At 42.0% G+C, this 12,799-nt stretch overlaps 1 protein-coding gene across 1 annotated transcript in view; it reads right to left on the reverse strand.

Moving 5' to 3' along the window:
• si:dkey-225n22.4 (collagen alpha-1(XXI) chain) overlaps positions 1 to 12,799 on the reverse strand; it is a 62,603-nt gene that overhangs the window by 15,766 nt on the left and 34,038 nt on the right. The window contains exons 20-23 of the mRNA XM_034572808.1: positions 10,419 to 10,463; positions 10,279 to 10,323; positions 4,493 to 4,546; positions 1,689 to 1,742 (exon numbers count right to left, since the gene is read on the reverse strand). Coding sequence (XP_034428699.1) covers positions 1,689 to 1,742; positions 4,493 to 4,546; positions 10,279 to 10,323; positions 10,419 to 10,463 — 198 coding nt within the window. The remainder of the gene's footprint in view (positions 1 to 1,688; positions 1,743 to 4,492; positions 4,547 to 10,278; positions 10,324 to 10,418; positions 10,464 to 12,799) is intronic.

The following is a 12,799-nucleotide window of genomic DNA, read 5'->3' on the forward strand; positions in this document are numbered from 1 at the left end:
GTTGAATTCTCTCAAACTCACAAGGGCGGCAAAGCAGATTTGCTTAAACTGGGGAATAAATAGTGCAAATAGTGTAAAAATGCAATTGGCAAGGGAATGAAACTACAAGACCCCTTTGAAAAAAACACATTTGTTAAAAATCTATTTTCATGAGCACTTCACCTTTGCTCAAATAATCCATCCACCTAGTAGGTGAGGCACGTCAAGACCCTGATTAAAGACCATTATTATTGCACAGGTGGGCCTTGAACCGGTCGCGATAAATGGCCACTCTAAAATGTGCAGTTCTTTCATGCAACACAATGGCACACGTGCCACAAGTGATGAGGGAGCGTGCAATTGGCAGGAATAGAGCTGCTGCCCATGAACTGAATGTTGATTTCACTACCATTAGCCGCCTCCAACGTTATTTGGGAGAATTTGGCAGTACATCCAACCGGCCTCACAACAGCAAACCACGCGCGACCCTGCCAGCCCAGGACAGCCATATTCTGCGTCTACATCTGAGAGATTGCCTGAGATCAGCCACCCAGACAGCTGTTTGCACAACCACCAGGATTTCTGCACAAACAGTCAGAAGCTGTGTCCTCATAAAAGTCTTTCTTCAAGATAAACTTCACATTTTAGAGTGGCCTTTTACTGTGACCAGCCCATGGCAAACAACAAATTGGAGAGCAAGATTTGAGAGAAATAAGCCTTTTGTTTGCATAGAGGAAATCTTGAATCCTTTACTTTCAATTCATGAACAAAGGGGAAGCGAAGACGAAAGTGTTGCACTTATACTTTCGTTGTAAAAGAGGACTTTTGTGGTTTCTGCACTGTATTAGCAGTTTTTAAGATTCATTCAATGTGAATGTTTATCTTTGTGATGATGCAGTATCTATAGAGATTTTACCTGCTCCCATTTTCTTGTGTACTTTTATTTTTAAGTGTGCGTGTAGGGCTTTGCAGCATCTTATTGTCTTGCTTCCACACCATAATGTAGTGTGCACTGTATATGGGTGGTTCTCTTATCCACTCTGTAATGCGCCATGAAGGAGTCCTGTGGCGAAACATATTGGGTAAATAAAGAGCAGACCATTGCTTAATGGATCCACATCCTTTGGCTTCCACTGGGCGACAAATGATTTATTGTTATTTACATAAAGAGCAGCCTCTGACGGTCATGCCATAATTTTGTGTGGTTAATTATTACAAAGATTATATTGATTTGAGTAATCTGCCATGGCTTTCATCCTGAGGTTGTTTTGATTTTGCTACTTACGCCATTTTACTGTTGTCTTACTGGATTTTTGAGTAGAGAAGAAATAAATGTCGATTTTACTGTACTTTTTACACTCAGGGTTTATCATCGCCATCATGAATCAGGTCTTTTTTGATACCGCAGCAAATGGCGGGGATTATTTTTCCTGGCTGGTGGACATTAGTTCTGCTTTTGCCAGGAGCTTATGAGAGAATATCATCGACGATGACTTTGACATCACATGTCTACCATAAGAATGCACTTGGAAACCAGACACTATAGCAGTAGGATGTGAATCTCTGTGTGAATAAATAAAAGACAGCGAGTCAGAAGGGTGGACGGAGGAGGAAAAGCAGAAAGCACAGACAAAAGAAAAGGAGGTGAAGTGAGGACAGGGGTTAAGGGAAACAACAGAATCTGCTCGATAATGGGCTGCTGCACTCACCTTCTGGCCTGCAGGACCGAAAGAACCAGCGACTCCTGGATCTCCACACTTTCCCTAAATAAATCACACACACACACACACGCACACTGCATTTGTCTGGAGATGACCGTGAGAGCCCCCTCTTTACAACATGCCTTCCTCAATCTAATCTTTAACAAGTCTCGGGGCTGTATTCAGCGATCATAGAGACCAGCACACAGGTCACTGAGGACACATCAGAGAGTAGCTGCTATTTGCATTCAAATAGGTGCCGGCTGCCATGCACAAAGAGGTGAAGTGCAGAGGAATATAAATCAGAGTGTGTGATGTGTAATCATTATCCCCTCAGCCAGTCACATTATTAGTCTCCTCCCTGTTAAACAGGCGAAAGTGGCCCAAAGACCAGTCCTGCCACATTCCCAGAGCATGAAACAGGTTTTTAATAAGTGAGACAGTATTCATTAATAAGTAGATATTACACAATAAAAGTCTGTTGTAGGCTACGATGACATTAGTGCCACCAAGGGGAACATGTGTTTTTTTTTAATTAAGTAAAGGTAGCAATACCAAAGTGTAAAAATAATATGGCAACATGCAGAGCACTATTAGTCCCAGGATGGTGTGCTCATAATGCTCAAACATCTTGGTTATGCAGCAGGGAGGAACTAGAGAAAATGACGGTCAAGCAAGGAGGCATCAACCGCGCCAGTGGCAGCATAATTTCCGCATCATGTGAAACAAGGGGCCGATAAAAACACACGTAAAAATTTGCTGTGTCCGAAATCACTCACTAATCACTATGTAGTCCACTGTAGAGAGATCTCACCATTTTGTAGTTCTGTCTGAATGTTTAGTGAAATGTTTTTATACCCTATACGGTGGAGAGTTGAGAGGAGAGAGCACAGCACGTCTCAGCCTTCTCTCCCTGGCGACTCTACTCCCTCTAATTCTCATCCAAAATATCGGAGTTATCGTGAGGACAGAGACAAACAGGTTTATATGTACTGGCATTTTCACAGACGGATAAAACATCCTGTTTCAGCGTACCTAATATTTCAGATGGCTCAGTTTGTTTTTGTATAACCGGCAGGATAAATCTGAGATGTGGGAGTGAAATATGTAATAAGAGCCGAGCAGTGCATCACAGCATCACAACTGTGACAATCAAGTTTATTTCTACATTCAAACGTCATGGAAAGTGTTAATACTTGATATAATTAAGGGCAAAATAAACATTTTAAAATTATTATGGGATTTTCCATCATAATCCTTTGACAATGAAACTGAAAGTGTTTTTTTTCTTTTGCTGAAGAGTCCACTATATAGACCTGTACATAGAAGTCCATCATAGTGAGTGGAGGGTAGTGAAGGAGTGAGTGATTTCGGACACAGCCACAAATTTAAATAAGGTGAGACGGATATTTTGGACCAGTGCAATCAAATGTGATTGTCAATTTTGGTAAGTGTACAACGGCCATGTTTGATTTGAGACGACAATACCCTGTCGACCTTTGCATCCTACGCCAGTATAAACATAATGTACTACATGTAAGTGTACTAAGGGTGAGAAAGTATTTGAATTGAGACACAGTCTTATTTATTTATTTCTCTGACTTGTTCCCCCCCTGCTCTCCGGTGTTTGTGCGAGAACTGTGAAATGTGCGCTTAGGGTTACAAATTATAGGTGCACAGGTACACAGAGGTTTGTGTGTTTGCTTTACAGCAGCTTGGTATTTGTTACTAATAACTTAAGTGAAACAGCGGCGGATCACTGTGTGTGTAACAGTGCTGTTAGCATGATGTGTGTTCCATCTGCAATTAGCGGCTGCAGATGGAACACACGTCCTTCAGACCTCTGTGGGGTGTTAATGGGCTGATAGGGAGCTGATACACAGGTGTAAAAGCAGGTGAGGACACAACAGATGTTTAAGTTCAAATTCTATGATTTTTTCCGAAATGATAAATATAAAATTGAAATAATGAGTTCACTAATCATGTTAATAAGTGGCAGTGTTTATTGATGTTTGGTGTTTTTTGAATTGTAAGGGGTCACTGATGGAACAGGCAAATCCAACATTGTCCTGCTGAAAACCGGCTGGTCCTGGGTGTCATCAAAGAGCCCATTTTCACTTCTTTATATATAAAACTCTGATCTTCCACCCCTGCCTCTCTTTCCATCTTTGTTCTGTGCGTGCTGTGCCGAGTATACAAATTGCAGCGAGACAGGAGATGTGCAATCCAAGGTCAGAGAAAGAGGAATGTGTCCCTGTCCCCCTTGTGCTAGTCTTTTTGAAAAGACAAAAGTAGAAGCCTTTGGGCTCTACACTGATTTTACCCATAAAGGTGAGTTTAAAATCAGTTTTGCTGCTTTTTAAAGTCCCAATATCACAGTCACTGGTGCTTTGATTTAGACCAAAATTGATTAAAGTTATCATGCAAATCATGCAACTGTACAGACGTGCAGTAACAAATCAGTAGAGGGGCTCTTCAATCTGTAACTAGTCCTCTAATTAACAAAACCTCAGTTTGCATAAAAGTCTGAAAAGATAAGAGAGCTAAACTAATTCTCTGAAGGAGAGAAATACATGCAACCAGACACCAGCAGTCCCAATATGAAGTGTCCTTGGCAGAGTGGCATTTATCGCATGTTTAGATACACCTACAATTTTACTCCAAACGAGCCGACTCCCGCTCGGCAGTTTTCTCCACGGGAACATCAAGAGAACAGGGAGGGTGCAACATCAGAACAGGCCGAGAATAGCCGAGCGGTTAGGGAGAAGCAGGCCATTAGCATAATAACTAATTATAACGTTCAACGAACAGACCTTGGGACCATCTTGGCCGATCAGTCCGGGCGGCCCCGGGGGCCCCTGGATTCCCTGGACAGAGAGAGAGAGGGAGAGGTTTTGGAGGAGAGACAGAAAGGTAGCGGGGAGGAGAGGGGAAGGGGCGAGAGAGGGAGGAAATGAGGGAGGGAGAGAGAGAATGAGATGAAAGAGACGGACACACTGCTTTGGGCTGAATGTGACAGAGTGCATGACGGCTTAGTCAGGAGGCACTGAGGGAGAAATGAGATGGCTCAGGTCCACACACACACACACACACAAATGTTCACCACATATGCACACTTGTAAACAAACACACACACTGAGTTTGCATATTCAACAAAGCATTCTGCTGTATCCAGAGCACAGCTTGAATCACTTTATCTTCCCACATACCTTCACCACAGAGAAAACACACACATATAAATCTACTATCTCATAGTTTCACTGACTGTAGTCTACGGTCTAATATGACTGACTGACTCATAACCATTCATTCATTCAATCATTTTACCGTCACAGTTTCTGTCTGTAAGGGAGAAACCAGCACTACATTTTAGTAGTGCTTGTTAACAATCCAAAGACTTGCAGGTTTGTGGACGACTCTAAATCGCCTGTAGGTGTGAGTGTGAGCATGAATTGTTGTTTGTCTAAATGGCAGCCGTGTGACCGACTGTCAAGCTGTCCAGGGTGTAGCCCGATGTCAGCTGGGATTGGACCAGTCCTCTCTGAACGGCGAAGGATAAGGGATGGATGCGTGAATAGAAATGTGTCACTAAATGCGCTGGAACACAGTATGCATAATATTTCTCTGGATGTGTCAGCAAAAAGGCAAAGACAATATTAGGAAAAAAGGCAGCCACATTCTGAAAAGGTAATCCCCCAAAAAAGATTTAGAGGGCAGCTGCCTGTCAAGCTTGTTTACAATAGTAACAGTGGCAGATTCAACTCTAAATTCTTTATAATAATCCTTATTTTTAGACAGAGGCACAAAAAACAAGCTTCTTATATTCAGACAGATTGTATCAAACCTAGCTTTCTAGCCAAAGAAGCTGATGTTAGCTTCATGAGTTGGTTGGAAAAGTTTTCTCTGGCTGACTTTTACAGGGTATACAGGGTTCATGACTTGATGGCTGCTTAAAGACTGAGCCAACATCCTGTCCAGTTAATGAACCATGAAGAGTGTCAAACCTCAGCTTTAATTTCTATTCTACATGTTGCCTTGTTTCCTGTTTTCGTCTCGATCTCATTGTCATGTCACTTCCTGATCATCCTATGCTTCCCATTCTCCTGAATACACGCACCTGAGAAGCCAGAGTTTCTCTTTAGTTTTACCAGTTCATCTTGATACCTTTTGAGTTCAGCATTCCTGCACTTTGTTTAAGCAGCAGCATTTTGGACTAGCTGCAGGAGTTGAAGAATCACAGTAGTCAAGTTGAGAGGTTATGAGGGCATGGATCACCCTTTCTAGATCTTTAGGGGGAAGACAGGCCTTTACCTTGGCTATAAGTCTCATCTGAAAGAAGCCAGACCTAACATCTGCTTGTCAGATTTGAAAACAGTGTCAAAATAAACACAAAGACTCTTCACAGAGGAGTGAATATTAGAGACGGCCAAGGGTGCCCACATCCAGCAGTTCAGGGTGTCCAAACACTCAGTCTTGTTTTCATTTGGGTTGAGGAAGTTTACGCTCATCCATTATTAAGTGTAATTTAACACAATAAAGCAGGGGCTGCAGTGAACCCTTAGTTTTTAGATTTAAGGGCAAGTAGATTTGTACATCATCCTGGAAAGAGACATCATATTTCACATAAATTGACACCAGGGGCAGCTTATATAAAGAGAATAGGATGGGGCCCAGAACAGAACCTTGAGGGACACCACAGGTAAGTGAGGCTGTCTCGGAGGAATAATCACCCAGGGTTACAGAGAAGCTCCTCTCTGTTAGGACTGAAACCACCTGAGTGAGTTCCTACAGGATTGACCTCTGATCCTCATGACCTGCTTTCAGACATGCACTGAACTCCAGATAATCCCAGACAGCCTCAGAGGATATGTACGTGAGAATGTCCAAGTGAGAGGCTCTGGACTCTCTCAGACAAATTTCTGTAGAATGCTTGAATGAGCCCTTTTGAGAACGCAGCAGGAGACCCTCCACAGGATTCACCGCGAGCTGGTGAGTGTGTTGTTGATGTTTCCAACACACTTCAGATGCAAAACTGACTTAAACAAAAGAATACAAATATCTCGGGATGAAAAAGCGGTGCCACACACACGTAGAAGACACCGTCTGAGATGTCAAGAGAGCTTTTGATGATAGGGGCCGATGTGTTGATGTGCTGTAAACAAAACTACATGATCAGCTGAATTTATACTTCCTTCCTCTGCATGCTGCGCCATCCCCATCTGCATACACCACAGATTTCTGTTTTGTCGTGAACATGTCTCTCCCGCTGAGATATTCATGTGTGAAAGGCAAACTCCGGATGATGATGATGATTCTGATACCTTTGATGTCTCTTGGACTGAACTTTTGTACTTTGATTTTGAACCTGATCTTGTCTCTAAGTCGGCTTTCTGAGTCCTTTGCCTCTGACCAGTGTACAGTTCTACTATCTTGGGTAAAGGTAGGATTAGTGCTAATGTTGCCACCACGGTGGATATGTGACCTGTGACTTTTCCCTCCTTTTAAAAACTAACGTGTGATGTTAAAAACGTCTGTAATTAGTTAATGATATGCTCCTTAGCTATGGAAGTAACTCATAAGTGCATAACTACTTATGTTATCTTATGTTAGAAACAAACCGTGTTTAATACAATCCTTCTTCTTTCATTGTAAGTTGTTTTACTTTGTGTAATGACTCTTTCTGCAGACACCAGTTAACATGGGGAAATCCACAGATTGACAAGTCTACAGCTGCTGGGCTATAATGGGTAAACCACTGTTTGGGGAATGGTTTATTGTACAGTAAATTGTGTTTGTAATCGCGCACGACTATAAATTGTCTTCGTAAGACTGATTAATTATATGTGTTATATTTGTGACATCACTTTAATCAGAGGAACTTGCATTCTGAGGTATTTCATTGCTCCTCATTGATTTAAATTGGATTAATGTGGAGTTTTATGTTGTTTACAATTTGATGTGTACACGATAATGGAAGAGCTGAGGATCACATCTGGATCAAATCAAATGAAGTGTGATGGATCTTCGTTGTCACAAATCAAAACACTGTAGCTATAAATCCTTTTTTGCATAAGAGTGTGCAAGCCCTTTGTCTTCAGCCATGACATACACAATTTAAAAGCTAAAGTTTATCCAACCTTAAGGGTTCTGGAGTCAAGTAGACATTTGCACATGTATTTTCCTTCATTTTTAGTTAATGAAGTATTCAATGTTTTTAAAACCCAATATATAATGTCCTGGTTTGTTGTGGGAACACGTTGATTGCGACAGTACAGATTTATGAAATACATAATTTCTAGCAATAAGAGACAAACCACTGTGTGTCTATTGATTAAAAGGAGCTAAGTACGAACATTTGTAATGCCAGACTTGATTGGTGTTGTTTGGATTGGCTGACATTTAATTAGACTCCTATGTATATTTATCGTCACATGATTGTATGTGGTTGCCTGGATACGAGCGGTGGCTCATCCTATACCTCCTCCTCCTACAGACTCTGTGTGTACGTGTTTGTATAAGTGTGTCACATAAGTCCGAGGCTCACTGCAGGCATGTCGTCACAGCAGTCCTCTTTTCTACTGAGCATGAAGGCTGAAAGAAGAAGCCTGTGGTTGTGGAAAGATGACCTCTCTGCACGTGTTCAGGTGGCTGCAGCAGCCTTTAGCTCGTATTAACAAGGCTTTATATAACAAAGAGAGAATGAAGCCAAATGAAAAATTTCAATGTATGCATTTTTTTATCTATTTTTATATACAATTTATGTTACATGTGTGTTACACCTGGATCCAGAAAAGATATCGAAATATGTTCTGTTTTATACGTTGATCACCTTTCACCAATTCATCTCAACAGGCTATGCAATGCAGATCCTCACTCACGTGATCCACTTAAAAGCCTCCTATTGATTCACTGAACCTATTCCTCACTCCACGTATCTGTACTGCCTCTATGTGACCACAAGAGGGGGGCAGAGCAACGACGGCAGTGTCCAGCCATCACCACGGAGGCCTCAGTATTCACAATGCCCTGCTGTAATTCCATCTGACTGTGTGTAATCTTGTTTACCAGAGGGGGGGGTGCCCTCACTGTGTGTGAAGCCGTGACCCCGCGCACACTCGTCTGACTCTGGCGCTAAATTAACAACCACTCACCACCTTAATGGCATTGCTAAATAAATCAAATGGACTCATATGGTGCCTGCGCCAAATTAATGATCTCATTAGGAGCCCACTGCAGGGACGGGACAGTGAGCAGCTTTATGTGCCGCAGTGCTCAAAGACAAATGAAGAAACCGATAGAGCTGGTCGCCCACTTGTTACATTACACAGGTAACTGTTGGGAATAGGCTTTCGGATCAGCCTTGTGGAAAGTCAGTGCGGACTGTTTGGGCCCTGTTTTGGTTTGTTGTGGACATGGTGAATCTGCCCCTCCTCATCTGCCTGTTGGGACAATAGCCTTTAATTATTCAAGTTTTTTTTTTTTTCTTTTCCTTTGGACAGGGATTTTCTTTCCTTCCTCCCGCTACTCAATGCCATATGCACTGCAGTCATTGTTATTGTCGACTGTACTGACGGCCTGGGGAGGCTGTGGTGAGATATGTGCCACCTCCACGCTGCCAGCTGCTTCCTGTCACCTGCCAGCACAGAGCTTCAGGATGAGGGAATAAGGGCCAGTGTGCTTTGAACAAGTTGTAGGACGTCTGAGTGCGTTGAAGGGCAAAAGTGTTCGGAGCTGTTCTGTGTAGTCCCATATGAAGGTGAGGCCTGTCATCAGAGTCTTCCTCTGACTGCATCCCACTGGCTCCCCTAACTCTCTCCAGGAATTCTGTGTCTCATGAACACTTTGAATTGTGCAAATAGAGTAAACATTTTGGGTAGTTTCTCCCCATTAGGCATTCATGGTGTTCAGCTGAACATGTGAAATGTGATGGATGTAGCTGTATGCAAAAACGTTCAACCCACCACCCTCACAAATCAGTAGGAAGCACAAAAGCAGCAAACAATACAGATTTCTGATACAAAATAAGGGAACTAATACTGCAGTGGTGCTTTGTGCTTTGTTGACATATTCTAGTCTTCTAGTACAGTCCCTGGCAACATTACAATTCTATGGGAAGATGGGACAAGCAAAAAACTAAAATATATATCAATCAATCAACCAATCAATCAATCAAATTGTATTTGTATAGCCCATATTCACAAATCACAGTTTGTCTCATTTAGCTTAACAAGGTGCAGCATCCTCTGTCCTTAACCCTCAACAAGAGTAAGGAAAAACTACCATAAAAACCCTATTAACAGGGAAAAGAACGAAACGAGAAACCTCAGAGAGCCACGTGTGAGGGATCCTTCTCCCAGGGAGGACGGAAGTGCAATAGATGCCGTGAGTAGCAGAGCATATCAACAAAATACCAATATCCAACAGAACTCATCTAAGTACAGTATCTCCAGGCCCATATGTGCAGACATGAGGGTCACTGAGAGATTCAAGGACCCATGTGATAAATAGAAAAACACACAATATAACATATTTTGATCATCGTAAGCAGAATGTTGACATGAACAGGATTATTTCAAGCTGAAAAAAGCATTGATGTTACCTTCGTTCCTGCGAGTCCCTGCTGCCCAGGCAACCCTGTGTCTCCCTGAAAAAGACATTGAAAAACTCTTAAAGTAAACTGATGCAGGTGGATTTAAGTCACCAACAGCACTGACATGTTAACATGAGGTCAGATCTTACCGGAGCTCCAGCTGGGCCGACTTCACCGGAAGGTCCCTGAACACCCTGCGGACAAGAGAGACGGACAAACACAGTTACAATGCTGCATCAAGTTCTCACTCTCAGATAGATTTCTTTGCTGTACCTATTTCCTAATTTCTTATATATTGCATATATAGACACCCAGTACTTCAGCCCTAAACAATGTTACTTGATTCAAATATAAGAATTGTGCAATGCATCAGGACAGTTTTTGACATATCAGGATGTCCAGGTTTTAAGATGACACCCGCATTCTAAAGCATAGAATGACCTCTTAACTCCACCCGGCTGTTTACTTATGTGATGATGTATCAAACAACAAATCCCATCATGAAATCTTTCAGACAAACATGAAGGAATAGAATCCGTGAGTGTTTCAGCAGACACTGTGTTCCGGCTCGTCGGAGTAATGAGAACTTCACTTCAGAGAAGCCAATAGTTTTTACATCAGTGAAAATAGGTTTCAGCAGCAGCTCAACTGTTGAAGGAACAGGAGCATGCAGCCTGTTCTTTATTGTGTTGTATTTTGTATTGTGTCGGAAATGGAAAGGTTCTGTCAACTTGTCACGGATCTTTTGTTCAACCGAATAATTTGTGATGTCTTTTATTGTTAATTTCTTTTAATTGGAAAGACTTTTTCTTCTGATAGAAGCAAACACATGGATCAAAATGAGGACACCAGAAAACAAGACCTGAATAAACTCCACAACATAAAAAAAAAAGAAAACTAAATGAGGAATTTCTTTCAATAATTTTGCCAAACAGTGAAAACGTATTAATTTATAAGCTGCTCTTGTCTGTTTTTTGGTTCTCTCCGTTCCTCCTGCTCCTCCAGTTCTCTTTGCCTCATCATTTGTGCCGTCTGTGTATCCTTTAACAAGTTTCTCACTGTGTCAGGTTTCTTACACCTGGCTTGGCCGGATGAGACTTGCAGTGAGACAGCTGTAGACTGAGGTGCCTGTCGTCCTGCTGGCATCGCGGTGGTGTGTGCAGCTGCACAGGGGCCAGGCCTGCAGAGCCTGAGGTGTGTCCCCCCACACTAGCTTGAAGGTTTGTTTTTGTGGCTGTATTCTAAGCGTGTTTCCCACGGCACTGTGCATGGCAAGAAAAACATTTTCAGTATGTAACTAATAACTCTCTACCCTCTGCTCCCATGCCAGTTTCAGGAGAATGAGTTAAAACAAGGTTTAAAAAGGTGAGAACAAATTGAGCAACTCCTTTGAGGGAATACTAATGAAACGCCAGTGACATCCAGCAAACCCCCAAATTCAAATTAGCTGTGTGAAAGAATCGTCAGAGAGTCTAGACTAAACAATATAACTGTTTCTATCCAACTTCTAAAAGTCTGTTTTTCCTTTCAGATAATAAAAATGAAAATGAAAAGAGCAACACTGGAATTCAGGTCATGTGTCTGATTATAAAACCAATGTCAGTGAAACATAGGGAAAATGAATGTGCAGCTCTTCATCCAGCACTGTGACTAGTTCACGCTCAATGTATTAGCTGTAACACAACACAGACTTTATACTGTGTAAGCCGAGTTCCTGCACAGTTCTCTGATGCACTGACCTCAGACCAGCATCCACGCTGCACTCTGCGCTGTGGTGTGGTCAAGTGCTCATAATGCTGTTTAAAAGTCATAGTCTGACACTGAAAAAAAATATAGTGAGCCCCATGGATGTTTAGTCTCATGTGAATCAGCTGTTGTAGCTTCAGCCATTATTCTGCTATGAACGGCTGTAGCACGGTATGCAGCAGCAGCAGCAGCAGCAGCAGCAGCAGAACTGGTTTCAGTTCAGCCTCTAAGCAGACTGACGCCTTTGAGGAAAGATACAAGACAAATCCAGAACAGCCAGATTAAAGATCACAGAACTCATAGAACACAGCCAAAAAGGCTGTCACCTCTGTCACCTCCTATTCACACACACACACACACACACACACACACACACACACACACACACACGCTCCACTACTACTCTACTGAGAACACACACACTCACACACATGCACCTCATCACTCAGTCCCTGTGTACTATTTGTGTCTTTGCACCATTTTATGTACCTTCAATCTGTGTTGGTGAATATTTATTGTTTATATATGTTTTTGCTGCTATTTATGTTAATGCTTCTTTTTGTACTGCCCACTCCTTGAAGAGCTGCTAAAACGACTTTCCTTGTTTTAGCAATGACACTAAACAGCTGTACAAGAGCCATTACAATTTATTCTATTCTATTTTATCCCAGTCTATTCTAGTCTAGTCTACACATTTTCTTTGCGCCAGTAATAAAGTAATTTTCGCATGTTTATAACGTACAACAACAATATAAAGTACAACAACAATGGACGGCCAATGGAA

This window comes from Hippoglossus hippoglossus, chromosome 20, assembly GCF_009819705.1.
Source record: "Hippoglossus hippoglossus isolate fHipHip1 chromosome 20, fHipHip1.pri, whole genome shotgun sequence".
Classification (NCBI taxonomy): Eukaryota; Metazoa; Chordata; class Actinopteri; order Pleuronectiformes; family Pleuronectidae; genus Hippoglossus; species Hippoglossus hippoglossus.